Below are 14,298 nucleotides of genomic sequence, written 5' to 3' on the forward strand. Positions count from 1 at the left end.
TTTAATCAAAACAGAGAATCTTCATTCTCATGGTCTGAGAGTCCTTTCGGTGACTTTTGGCCAACTCCAAGGGGCTGTCATGTGCTTTTTACTGAGAAGTGGCTTCCGTCTGGCCACTCTACCATAAAGGCCTGATTGGTTGAGTGCTGCAGAGATAGTTGTCCTTCTGGAAGGTTCTCCCATCTCCGCAGAGGAACTCTGGAGCTCTGTCAGAGTGACCATCGGCTTCTTGGTCACCTCCCTGACCAAGGCCCTTCTCCCCCGATTGCTCAGTTTGGCTGGGCAGCCAGCTCTAGGAAGAGTCTTGGTGCTTCCAAACTTTTTCCATTTAAGAATGATGGAGCCCACTGTGTTCTTGGGGACCTTCAATGCTGCAGAAATGTTTTGCTACTTTTCCCCAGATCTGTGCCTCGACACAATCCTGTCTCAGAGCTCTTCGAACAATTCCTTCGACCTCATGGCTTGGTTTTTGCTCTGACATGCACTGTAAACTGTTGGACCTTATATAGATAGGTGTGTGCCTTTCCAAATCATGTCCAATCAATAGAATTTACCACAGGTGGACTCCAATCAAGTTGTAGAAACATCTCAAGGATGATCAATAGAAACAGGATGCACCTGAGCTCAATTTCGAGTCTCATAGCAAAGGGTCTGAATACTTGTCTAAATAAGGTTTTTAAAACATTTTTTAAATATAAATTTGCCTTTGTCATTATGAAGTAGTCTGTGTGTACTGTAGATTGATGAGGAAAAACATTTTCATCCATTTTAGAATAAGGCTGTAACGTAACAAAATGTGTAAAAAGTCAAGGGGTCTGAATACTTTCCAAATGCACTGTACTCTATGTCAGCATGTGTGTGTGTGTATTTTAGTATACGAGTCCTTGTGATTAAATACAAAATGACCTTTAAAGCACATTTATAATAATTACCATGTAGCATGCCCAGCGTCTCCTTATTTGAAGGTTGACTTCAGAGGGTTGTGATTTGAGTCAAATGGCTATTAGAGAAACTGATGTGTCTGCTAGGTCATTGTGATCATGCATACAGGGTCTCCCTCTATGTTGAAAGCTGATGCACTTTGTCATGCTGATCAGCAGAGTCTTGTTGTTCCTCCTCAGATAACGTACACCATTGCCAAGACCTACCAGCCTCTGAAGCCAGGGACTGTCCTCTCCTTCCAGAACGCAGCCCTGGGGAGTGTTGGTGAGTCACATACACGCTCGAATACTTTATTAAAAAAGTCACATTGAAGAGAGTACATTCTGAGTACAAATAACTAAAGTATTTTAAAGGTCATACAGATACTTGGAATAATTTCTTCATGAGTCATTCATACACCCGCACACAAACAAATACACACACACACACACACATCTATTTTTGTCCGAAGGGTTATGGGGCTGAAAATAATTGCTATTGCAGGCAGGCCCTTGTTAAGATCTCAAGCTTACAGGTATGCTCTCTGGCTCTCAAAGATCCCCCCCCAAAATAAAGAACATACAGTTTTTTATACAGTGCACTGAAGCTCTTCACATATTGAAAGCATTAGAGGGGTTTGTTAGACATACAAGTTAGAAACTGTATTACTGTATTTCTTTTGTATTACATGGTAAAAAGGTTGGACCTTTTATGTCATCAAACATTTAAAAAAAAGATATGATATATATATATATCTCAACTGAAAGTTACAGGTGCAGACACAAAATATAAAACATGTAGCTGTCAACTAAGAAGTCACTTGGTTTTCACCATTACAGTGAATATTTGACTGGACAGAACATGAACCACTACTATACACCATGCTAATATGTAATGCTATTCAATGCTACGGTACGCTACACTGGCCAGGATACATCCAGCTAGCTCTCAGGCAGCTCTAATGTTAAGCTATCTGAAACATCACCCTGCCAAAGGTTCAAGTGTGGTCAGGATGTGTTCAGTTCAGGTCTATACACCAAACAACTGCAAACTCCTGACCTACAACCATTCTATTCTAGCTGAATAGAATAGCATTAAAGATACACTATACAGAAATCGCTCAGCCCTTTCCTGGTTGCTAAAATTCTAATAGTTCCCCTAATTTCAATTAATGTGACAAAACAAGCAAGTATCGGGGCGAGAATAATGTACCATGTAAACCGCTGTGAAATATATTTTCCATGACCAAAAATATAGTTATTTCAGCTGTTTGAAGCTGGTGTACAAAACCGAAAGTAAAAGACGCAAAAACTAAACTTAAGAACGGGAACCATAGAAATAGCACACATAGAACAGATCTACCGTTTCTTACACTTGCTTTTAATGAGAATGACAGATCTATAACACACATTTCTATGTGAATTTCATCGGTTGCCCAAAAAGTTACATAATGCAGCTTTAAACGGGATATTAAATTGTATTAATAGTGATACACATCAAATCAGCATAACCAATGTTTCAGTGTGTCAAGGAAAGCTTCTCTCATGGAAAGCTACATTTCTCCACCACCCCCTCTCTCTTCCCCCCCAGAGATGAAGCAGCTTCTAAGCAACCGTAGGCGTGACGCCCAGATGAACTGGTTTGATAGTTTGTCGGACTGGGAGCAGGAGCTAGAGAGGACCGGGGCTTGCAGCTGGAGGGTCAGCTCTGTCAATGACCGCTTTGAGATGTCCACCAGGTAGCCTATACACCCACCATCTGACGCTTCCTGGTGGTTAACCTGTTTGGAACTTTATTAGTGGAAAATATCAAATACATTATATAGTTGCCCACTCTGGTCCTGTTAGTGTTGGGCTGGAACAGAAGCCTGCGCACACTGTGCACCTGGTGTATAGTCAGTGTCCTAGCCCAAATGTCCATTAAACTTGCAATGGTTAATGTCATTTTTTCCTATTTCATGTCAGTCTGCCCAAGTTCAACGTGGTCCCTCAGAAAGTTCTAGACACTGAGCTGAAGAAGACCTTTGCCCACTTCAACGAGGGACGCATTCCTGTAAGTAGAACTCTACCACTCATCAATATCAGTCATTCCTGAAAGTAGAACTCCACCACTCATCATATGACCCCACAATATCAGTCATGTCAGAAAACTCAGTTAAAATCTCATGCCCTGGTCACTAAGAACTCATACAGGGATTTCAGAACATATCCAAAAACCATTACTATTGTGACCACGTTGTGTCTAAATCTGTGTGACTGTTGTCGTCCAGCGCTGGTGTTGGCGACATCCTCGGGGCAGTGACCTGCTACGGATGGCCAGCTTCCAGAACAACATCTACCATGAGAAGGATGACATCAGGTGTGTGTGCATGTTTGTGTGTGTGTGTGTGTGTGTGTGTGTGTGAGAGAGAGAGAGAGAGACATAGGAAGATAGAGAGAGATAAACATAGTAATACTGTTGTTGTTATTTTTTATGCCAAAGGCAATTGCTTCACAGCGGAATTTCTACGTCAAAACTAACCTGTAATCATGTACATGTTACCCGGCCATTCCTGAGATGAGACAGGTTAGCAGGCTATCGTTGAATGCTATTCCTTGTGCATGTCTGAGACGGTGCTTAGACTGGGGGCAAAGACAGTTTACTAGCCCTGGGCTATGGTTACAAAGTAATGGAATGTGACATGTCTAATCACAGAGAATAATGCTAAGGGGTCCCTGTCTGTCTGTCCTATGGGGTGTTACTGTAGGAACCTGGAGTTGATCCTGTTTGGGGGCCAGTCTCTATGTGTGGTGGTGGAGCTGGGAGAAGAGATGCCTTCACCCACAGATATACAGCTGGCACACACCCGCCTACGGGCTCTGTGTCTGGGAGGTCAGTACAAACCATCTGCACCTTTTGGAAGGACAAGTGTATTAGTCTGTGTTTTAATGTACCTGACAAAGACCCACACTGGATAAAATGTTGGTCAAAATGTTGCTACAGTGCATTTAAACATAGGAGTATATTCTGTTTCCGTTTCACATGATAGCCTGATAGACATTTGATTGGGGTTGCCAGTTTCATTGACAAGCCCTCCCCTTGCCTCTCCCGTGCCGTCTTTTTTATTTGTTGACAAATTCATTCGCTTTAGTACAGGTTTTACACCGCATCTATGGAGGGGCACTCTAGCCCTGAGGGACAGTGGGCATGCAGATTTTATAGAGGACATAAAGTGGTGTTAATCTATTTCCATGTGCTTCCCATTACAATGCTACTGAGACAGAGATGGTAGGTTAGTAGAGATCACATCCAGATGACAAGACCCCAGACACCAATTTACCTCCTGAAATTACGGATTTAGATTCAATTGGATCCTCAATAAATCAATGTATACCCCCTCATATAAGCGTACACCAGTGGTGTAAAAATACTTTAAAGTACTACTCTATCTGGCAGTCTCACTAAACACAAATGCTTAATTTGTAAATTATGTTTGAGTGTTGAACTGTGCCCCTGGCTATCCATAAATAAAAAAACAAGAAAATCGTGTTGTCTGGTTTGCTTAATATAAGAAATGTTTAATGATTTATACTTTTACTTTTGATACTTAAGTACATTTCAAACCAAATACTTTTAGACTTTTACTCAAGTAGTATTTTACTGGGGGATTTTCACTTTTACTTGAGTCATTTTCTTTCAAGGTATCTTTGCTTTTACGCAAGTATGAAAATTGGGTACTTTTCCCACCACTGGCATACACTACTCATTTAAAAAAAAAAAAAAAAAATGTATTTTTATTTCACCTTTATTTAACCAGGAAGGCCAGTTGAGAACAAGTTCTCATTTACAACTGCGACCTGGCCAAGATAAAGCAAAGCAGTGCGACAAAAACAACAGAGTTACACATAAACAAACGTACAGTCAATAACACAATAGAAAAATCTATGTACAGTGATTGCAAATGTAGAATATTAGGGAGGTAAGGCAATAAATAGGCCACAGAGGTGAAATAATTACAATTTAGCATTAACACTGGAGTGATAGATGATGATGTGCAAGTAGAGATACTGGGGTGCAAAAGAGCAAAAAGATAACAATATGGGGATGAGGTAGTTGGGTGTGATATTTACAGATTGGCTGTGTACAGGTACAGTGATCGGTAAGCTGCTCTGACAGCTGATGCTTAAAGTTAGAGAGTCTCCAGCTTCAGTGCTTTTTGCAATTTGTTCCTGTCATTGGCAGCAGAGAACTGGAAGGAAAGGTGACCAAATGAGGTGTTTGCTTTGGGGATGACCAGTGAAATATACCTGCTGGAGCGTGTGCTACGGGTGGGTGTTGCTATGGTGACCAGTGAGCTGAGATAAGGCGGGGCTTTACCTAGCAAGGACTTATAGATTAACTGTATCCAGTGGGTTTGGCGACGAATATGTAGCGCTATGCGAATGTTACGATATGTGAGCACCATGTGATGGTGGCGTGTTTTTCCTGACGCTTCTTCCTGTAATGCTGTGAGAAGTCAAAAAAGCTATGAGAGACTGTTTATGTAGACTAGGAGACAACTAGTTTCCTAGACAACACCCTCTATGTTGTGCTGATGTGGAGTTCACATTGTCAAGGCAGGGCACACCACAGGTCACTGACTCCCATGGCTCACACATTGCCAACACAATGCTCACATTGTTTGGTTTATTGTGTGATACCTCTACACAAGGCTGAGGGATTTGGATCGACAACAACCACACAAATCTATGGGCCTCACTCGTCATGTTTGAACTACGTTAACCTTTAAGACTTAAACAATATGTTTTCAGAAGATATTTATTTACAACCAAACTCATTTGATATGTAGAGCTATGGATCTTATTTCAAGATTTCAGGTGCAATAGTATATCCTAAAACTTGTCAAATCCCCACTGTAATTTATGTACAATAAGGCTCCTTCGACAAAAACACGAACAAGGTTGCTTTGTCTTCTGTGTTGGTCCACAGACATCTCCACATCTGTGTCTGTGCCAGATGACAAATGGCTGTCTACGCTGGAGAGCACTCATTGGCTGGACTACACCAGGTGAGAGGTCCTGATTGGCTTCTCATCAAAGCAATAAATCATATGTAATAAATGTGCTGGGCCTACATTGATTTGGTCGATTTGTTTATGTCTACCTAGTAATGCTAGTGAATAGCCTGTAGTTCAATGTTGATGTAGTATGAATGTACCATTATAGCACATTAGCCTAGCCCTGGTTGAATATGTGGCTTTACTGTGTTACATTAGATGTAAGCAGATTTGGAATGCTCCAACATACTGTTACAGAACATACCTTTAGCATGAGGCTATAATAGTCCCACACACATGGATGTTGAATGTAGCTCTCATATATTCAATAAGTGTGGGAGCTTGTTATATCTACACAGTAGACCAAGACCTAGTGCATAGCTTTTTTACAGGCTTACACACGTGGATGTTGAAGCGTCTATGTGCTGAAACTAGCTAGAACTGATAGTAGCATAGCGTTAGCCTGATTCGCATGCTGCTCTGCTCCCACCCCAGGTGTTGTCTGAGGAAAGCTGCTGAGGTGGCCTGCCTGCTCCGCGGAGGTCACCTGACCGTGGTGCTTCAAGGTGAGTCCCGTGATGAGGGCTAAGCAGTACCGAATATTCAATCCGTTCATTTATTATTCACGCTGCGTCCCTCATTAAAGCGGCATTAGGGCTTACCCTGAAGGAGACTCGTACTTTAGAAGCACTACTCTACCAGGACACTAATACAGCAGGTGGTAAGTCTATTGTGCCTGGTGAGATTGTGTTATGATTGTGTGCCATATTGTCATGCTGACTGGCTCACTTAGTTGTGGAAGTTTACTGTAGTGTGTTGGAAGTTCAAGGTGGGTGCCAGTCTGTCTGTTTCTGTTTTAGCCAGCTTGTGATTGTCTTGCCACACAAGGCAAGGACGTAACAAACTAGCGATGTTGAACATAAATAGTCTGGCACCCAGGCTGGAGCCCACAGCCTTGGAGAGATAAGTGAGTGTAATACAACAGTCTATAATGAGAGAGAACAGTATTATGGCAAAGCTGCAGACGTTCTTGACTAAGTACAACTATGTTCATACATTATTATTACATGACTCCATGTACTGACACATATAATTGGTCTGTGAGAGTCAGTCCTAGTCTGTTGATACCTAAGGTAGCTACCACAGACTGAAAAGTCAACAGAACTCTGTGTCACATGAATAATGGCTGCTACTGCTCTGTGATTTTCCCTTCCCCCATATGAGTTGTGTTGCCTGGCCAGCCTCAAGTGGGCTTTTTGGAGAAGAGGGTTGCATATCACCCCCCTAAAACCACAGAGCTGACAGTGTCCTGAACACAAGTAAATGACTGGAGAAATGATCCAATGGTATTTTCAGACAGGCCCAGCCAACACTCCCTCCTGCCTGTGGTTAGAAAAAACCTGCCAACCAGATGTGGGTATTTGGGAGAAGTTCTATTCTTGTCCATAGGGGGGCACGTTTTGTGAGAATGAAAGGGCTGATGTGAGACTGTGGCATTTGGATTGTCATGTTGTGTTGTTTTTTTATACACTTATCTTATCCTTTATCTGAGCCCTGAATATGTGTTCTGTTACTATTTTCAGTTACAAATGATTACTGATGGTCTATTTCCTCCTGTTGTGTGCAGAGGCGGAAGACCGGGACATGACCTGTGTGGTGTCCAGTCTGGTCCAGGTGATGTGTGACCCCCACTGCAGGACCAGGGTGGGCTTCCAGGGTCTGGTGCAGAAGGAGTGGGTGATGGCCGGACACCGCTTCCTCAGCCGCATCAACTACCACAGGGACAGCGACAAGGAAGAGGTGAGAGGATAAGCTGTCACCTATCAGTCAACTCACCTGTCAGTGGTCATGGAGGAAAAAACTATTTGCATTAGGACACAGTGTTTAATGCCAGTCATTTGTCTGTGGTGATCTTTCTCCCATCTTTCTTAACCCTGTGTTTTGTCCCCACTAGGCACCAGTGTTCCTGCTCTTCCTGGACTGTGTGTGGCAGCTATGGGTCCAGTATCCGTCCCGCTTCCAGCTGACAGGGGACTTCCTGCTGGCCCTCCATGACAGCTTCCACCTGCCCCTCTTCAGCAGTTTTCTGGCCAACTGCCACAGGGAGAGGTGCAAACGCTCACAGGTAGGCCACTGTTCAGCAACACCACCGCTAATGCTGAAGCTGTAGTACTAGACAAGATACACTGTAGGTATGCTACCCTAGGCTAACATGGAAAAAGTTGGAAATACCTGTATCAAAGTTTGAAAGTCGTAAATTCTGTAAACCATCTTAGATTAAAGCGGTTGATTTGCGAGGCGAGTCCACATCATTTTCAATCCCACACATGCATCAGCTCAGATTGTCTTCAACAATAACTCTTGAATGAGCTCAGATTGAATCAGACGAATCACTGTTCTCTCACCTCTTCTTCCTCCATCCCTTCCTGTCTCTCCCAGAACCTATCCCAGAGTTACACTCCAGTGAACGGCTGGAGAGACGTGGTACCCAGGGGCTCCTTCCCGGACCCCTCAGACCCCCCTCTGCCCCCTGTGTGGGACTGGGCTCTGCAGTACAGCAGCCAGAGACGGGAACGTTTCACCCAGCCAGTGTCTATGCCCGCCCTGCCACAGCCCCTATTCAACGGCAACCTCAACACCAACCCTGAGGCACACAGGGTAGGAGAGAGAGGATGTTGTTATGGGGTATACAGCCAGGCGCTAGGAGTGTGAAAAGCACAATATAAATGCAAATCATGCATTTGATCATTCATGTTTGAGTGCTTAGTAACTCACTTGCTATTTTAATGAGCTCTTGTCTTACAAAAGCCACCCCGCTCACACACACACACAAATATTAATGGCCATGATGAGGGAAGAGCACAAGCCCACTGCACCTCCGTGTGGTAGGTCTCAGTATTGCAACATGCTTAATTATATATTTTCTTTTAATTGAACCTTTATTTAACTAGGCAAGTCAGTTAAGAACAAATTCTTATTTACAGTGACGGCCTAAGAACAGTGGGTTAACTGCCTTGTTCAGGGGCAGTACGACAGATTTTTACCTTGTCAGCTCGGGGGTTTGATCCAGCCAGCTTTCGGTTACTGGCCCAACGCTCTAACCATTCAGCTACCTGCCGCCCTTAAGGTACATAAGGGATATTTAAACGTATTCATTTCCATCTATCTCTTCCTCCCTATTTCTCTCTTCTCTCCCCTCCCTCTCTCAGCTGAGTGACAGCGCACCAGGCTCTGTGTTCCTGCTCTCCAGGGGCTCCTTCTCCTGCTCTGCTAACCTCCTGCCCTGGCGCAGCGGAGGGGGCTCAGGCGTCTACCGGAAGAGCCACCGGAGAGGGGGGTCCTCCTCAGAGAACCTGCCGGGCCTGGAGAGGCTTCTGAAGGCCTGGGCCCTCACAGAGCTCCCCCAGGGCCACACCACCACCATAGCCGGTCTCCAGGTGCCCCTGGACCCCTATGAGCCTCTGCTGCCCTTGCTCCTGGGGCCCTGCTTAGGTGTGTGGAGAGACTGCTACCTCCGTGGGGCTCTTCATGCTCAGGTACATAGGGAAGGAGGATCATTATACAGAGCCTAAAACACTGTTGCCATGGGGATGTTTATAATAGCCTACTCTACTGGTATGTGGGTGGGAGATCAAAATGAACTTTGAACTCTGTATCTGAAAAAGGATTTCAACTAGAGGTATTGCATAAAAAATGTAGTAAGAAATTGAAATTAATATTTTTATTCAACTGAATATTTGATGCAACGTTGTACTGGACAAGCTTCTAATTTTTGCTGTTCACATCAGAAACTACAATTAGTTCCTCATGGATGGCTGTAGTCATGATGGTGTTATAAACTAACAGAAAACCTGGCCATGTTGTGCCCTCAGGCTTTCTCCCACCCCATCTCCTCATCCACCCAGCACCCAGTGGAACAGCTAGCCTGGGAGGTCCAGCAGCTTAGAGAAAAGCTGGCTTTGGCCTCCAGCCCCACTAACACAGTCCCAGCCAAGACACAGGAGCCCCGTCGGACAGACTCCAACCTCAACCAGAACACCAACAACAGCACCTTCCTCTTCCCAGCCTGCAGACCGCCTGGGCCGGTTGTCTCCAGAACCACGCCCCCTATCTTGAACCTCCAACCCAGGGTTCCTCCAGCTTCCCCTGCCCCTCTATCTAGACCTGGCCCCAGAGACAGCAGCAAGCACACATTCCTATTTGGCCACCCATCCTCTTCAGAGGCCCGTCCAGACCAGCGTTACTTCCCCACGCCCAATAATAATGCCAAGCTGCCCAAGAGCAACGGTCCTTCACTGGGTTCCTGAGCTCTGGGTGTCCGCTGTAAGTTAGCACAAATGGTACAAACTGTTCCCCCTGGCTCAGAACTCTAGAACCTATACACACCCTCCAAGACTCGATTTCCTTCCCCGACACATGATCTCTGGGTGGAACCTGATGTGATTTTCCTGTCAAGGCCAGTTTGAGGGGCTTTGAGGCCATAACAAGACGAGGAGAGTCATGTACTGAGCAGGGAGGAGAGACTAAACTGCAGTAATAATGCATTGAGCAGTGCAAAGCACAAATAGTATTTGAAATGTTTCTGAAAGATTGTTTTACTTGTAACAAATTGTCTGTTTTACTGAATATGACACCCAAACTGATGGTCTGGTCAGCATTCCCTAAGAACGTATTGGTGTTTCTAAAAGCAGCAAGCTAATACCCAAAATGAATAAGGGCTGATGATGATTGATGAGCTAATGACATGAGAGCACAAATAATGAGCCGTTGGCTGAAATATGGAATCAAATACTTCTATTGATCAGACTTCAGCTGTTTTTAGAATCATGATTTCAACTGAGTGACAACCTTCATTCTTGACCAGACAGCTATAATAGGACTGTTGTCCTGACTCTTCGCTCCTTTTGAGTGACAATGACCCCCAATTCCAAAACCAACTCAGCCTTGAGAGGAAAAATACAGAGAGCTGTTCACCAAGTAAACACTAGGGACAGACATTGGCGTCACAAAAAAACATGCAGTTTTAACTCCAGGCATTTTGTCCAGTAAATTTGATCTGGAATTTAGGCCACTGGAGCTATTTTGATACTGTTCCCATATCTTTATACTTGCATGCATGCTAGTAGTGAACAATGAGAGGCATAAGCTGAGTTGTATGACTCTGTATCATAACCCTGTTGTTCAGAATATGGCCATGGTCAGTTAATATTGCTGTAAGTGTGCATGTTTGAGGTAAAAGTGCTATTATTCTTATGGTCTGTGCATCTCTATTGAGAGTTCTAAGTATTATTGACCAACTTTGGTTGCGTATGAATTTCAGAATATTTAACGCTACATTTTTAAGTGGTCGTGACCAAGATGAGTATTACTCTTTTTTTCCCCCTTATGGCGTCATTGTGCAAACCATAAGTTCTGATGGTTCATATTTATAATTCACTTTTATTTGGTTCTTCTAGATGTAGCTTTTTTAAGGTAAGCTACTTTTTTTCCCCAATAGTGTATTTTTTCATTACTTGTCCTGACTGCTAGTTTTGTATGCAGCTAGCATTCAGGTCAAGGACTTCTAAATGCGTCCTTTCATTCAAAGCCCAGTGAGCTATTGGGACTGGGCTACTCAGTCCAGACAGATTGTTGTTTGTATGATGTGGATATTAAGCAGCAAATACACTGGCATGATTTCCATATACTGTAACACTCTTCAGACTACAGGGATGTACTGTATGTTTATACAAAACTAGCATTTCCATACAGAGAAGTACTTGTATTGTGTGACATCGGATGAAAGGGTTTCTGGCTGGCATACAATGTATTTCTCACTGAAATGTCTCGTTATGTTTATTATGAAATATAAAGGCTGAAGGTGGTAATGTATATGACTTACATTGGTGTACATCACTCTTGTATTGCCTACAGTCATTCCTATGCCTCAGTATGAGAGCATTTTGAATTATTCAATGGCTGTAAATATTCATTTTTGAATATCACAGCACACTGTTTGATATCAGTTACTGAATATCAGGTTGTTTGAGTTTTTGGATTTGATGCCAGTACTTTTGCGCTTGTCTTCCATGGAAAAAACACACGGTCATCACATTCCCTAATGGTATTGGCTATACAAAGAGAAAATGAAAGTCCTTTTCTGCATGCAAACCTACTTCCATACACTATTATATATTTAAATGTTTTGGTACGAATGACACAATGATTTGCCAGATGTACATATTTTTTGTATCAGCATGTTAGGATCCTGATTAATAAACTATTATAAGTTCATAAAATCTTTGCTTTCAAGTTTCAAAGTTTATACGCCACGTGCACATGATACAACAGGTGTAAAACAGTACAGTTAAATTCTTACCTTGAGAGCTCTTTCCAACAATGCAATGAAAGTACTATACAGTAGATCATGGAATAAAAAAATACAAATAAGAATAAAAACCTCAAGAACTATGACGAGAGCTAAAGAACACGAGAATGCTAGTATTTACAGTATTTACCTTATTCAATGTGCAGGGGAACTGGAGTGGTTGAGGTGTGTTTACATGAAAAGTGACTGGTAGGATAGACATGTAAACAGGAGTAATAGTGACCAGTAGTAGACCAGTAAGGAGGTAAGGCAATAAATAGGCCAAGAGTGGCGAAGTAATTACAATTTAGCAATTTACACTAGAGTGATATATGTGCAGATTAGGATGTGCAAGTAGAAATTCTGGTGTGCAAAAGAGCAGAAAAACAAAAACAAATATGGGGATGAGTTAGGTAGTTGGTTGGATGGGCTATTTACAGATGGGCTGTGTACAGCTGCAGCGATCGGTAAGCTGCTCTGACAGCTGACGCTTAAAGTTAGTGAGGGAGATATAGGTCTCCAACTTCAGTGATTTTTGCAATTCGTTTCAGTCATCAGTCATTTGAGAACTGGAAGGAAAGGCAGCCAAAGTAGGTGTTGGCTTTGGGGGATGACCAGTTAGCCATTAAGCCTTATGGCCAGGGGATAGAAGCTGTTTAGGAGTCTGTTAGTCTGAGCCATGAAGCACCTGTACCGCCTGCCAGACGGAGCATGGAAAACAGTCCATGTCTCAGGTGGCTGTAGTCTTTGGCAATTATTCAGGCCGTTCTCAGCTACCGCCTGGCATGTGCGTCTTGGATGGATGGGAGCTCGCCGCCAGTGATGCGCTGAGCTGGCCGCACCACTCTCTGTAGGGCCTTCCAGTTGCAGGCAGAGATACAGTCAGGATGCTCTCAATGGTGCAGCTGTAAAAGTTTGAGGGGCCATGTCAAATCGTTTAAGCCTTCTGAGGGAGAAGAGGTGTTGCTGACCATGTTATGTCCTTAGTGATGTGGACACAGAGGAAATTGAAGCTCTTGACCCTCTTCACTGCGGCCACGTCGATGTGGATGGGGGTGTGCACGATCAGCTCCTTGGTCTTGTTGAGGGAGAGGTTGTTGTCCTGGCACCACCCTGCCAGTTCTCTGACGATCTCCCTGTAGGCTGTCTCATTGCTGTTGATGATCAGGCCTACCATCTTCATGTCGTCAGCAAAGTTGATGATAGAGTTGGTTGTTTGTGGCCACACAGTCGTGGGTAAACAGGCAGTACAGGAAGGGGGCTAAGCACACACGTGGGGTCCCACATGTTGAGGGTCAGCGTGGCAGAGGTATTTTTGCCTACTCTCACCACCTGGGGTCAGCCCGTCAGGAAGTCCAGGATCCAGTTGAAGAGGGAGGTGTTCATTCCCAGGGTCCCGAGCTTGATAACGAGCTTGGAGGGCACTATGGTGTGAACGCTGAGCTGTAGTCGATGAACAGCATTCTCACAAGTATTCCTCTAGTCCAGGTGGGAGGGCTGTGTGGAGTGCAATTGAGATTGCCCTTGTCTGTAGATCTGTTTGGGCGGTATGCAAATTGGAGCGCGTCTAGGGTTTCTGGGATGATGGAGGTGAGATGTGCCATGACCAGCCTTTCAAAACACTGCATGATTACAGATGTTAGTGCTACAGGGCAGTAGTCATTGTGGAAGTTAACCTCAGAGTTCTTGGGAACAGGAATGATGTTGTTCACCTTGAGACATGTAGGGATTACAGACTGGAGAGGTTGAACATGACCATGAAGATGCCTGCCAGCTGGTCTGCGCATGCTCTGAGAACGCGCCCTGGAATACCGTCTGGCCCTGTGGCCTTGCGAGTGTTGACCAGATTAAAAACCTTACATCAGCCCCGGAGAGCATGAGACCCCGCCATCCCAATCCTCTGGGCCCTGTGTTCGTTTTGTCGAAGGGTGTATAAAATGCATTGAGTTCATCTGGTAGAGAGGCACCATTGGATAGATCACGGCTAGGTCTACCT

The 14,298-nt window shown here is 44.0% G+C and overlaps 1 protein-coding gene across 1 annotated transcript in view; it reads left to right on the plus strand.

Moving 5' to 3' along the window:
- Window positions 1-12,234, plus strand: part of LOC120048392 (myotubularin-related protein 11-like) — a 33,792-nt gene extending 21,558 nt beyond the window's left edge. Inside the window, exons 6-17 of the mRNA XM_038994325.1 lie at window positions 1,122-1,206; window positions 2,512-2,659; window positions 2,886-2,973; window positions 3,191-3,279; window positions 3,668-3,792; window positions 5,890-5,968; window positions 6,452-6,522; window positions 7,584-7,756; window positions 7,911-8,081; window positions 8,396-8,614; window positions 9,166-9,492; window positions 9,829-12,234. Of these exons, the coding sequence (XP_038850253.1) occupies window positions 1,122-1,206; window positions 2,512-2,659; window positions 2,886-2,973; window positions 3,191-3,279; window positions 3,668-3,792; window positions 5,890-5,968; window positions 6,452-6,522; window positions 7,584-7,756; window positions 7,911-8,081; window positions 8,396-8,614; window positions 9,166-9,492; window positions 9,829-10,263 (2,010 nt within the window). The 3' untranslated portion in view covers window positions 10,264-12,234. The remainder of the gene's footprint in view (window positions 1-1,121; window positions 1,207-2,511; window positions 2,660-2,885; window positions 2,974-3,190; window positions 3,280-3,667; window positions 3,793-5,889; window positions 5,969-6,451; window positions 6,523-7,583; window positions 7,757-7,910; window positions 8,082-8,395; window positions 8,615-9,165; window positions 9,493-9,828) is intronic.
- The last annotated feature ends 2,064 nt before the right edge of the window (window positions 12,235-14,298 follow it).

Source organism: Salvelinus namaycush, chromosome 5 (assembly GCF_016432855.1).
Source record: "Salvelinus namaycush isolate Seneca chromosome 5, SaNama_1.0, whole genome shotgun sequence".
NCBI lineage: Eukaryota > Metazoa > Chordata > Actinopteri > Salmoniformes > Salmonidae > Salvelinus > Salvelinus namaycush.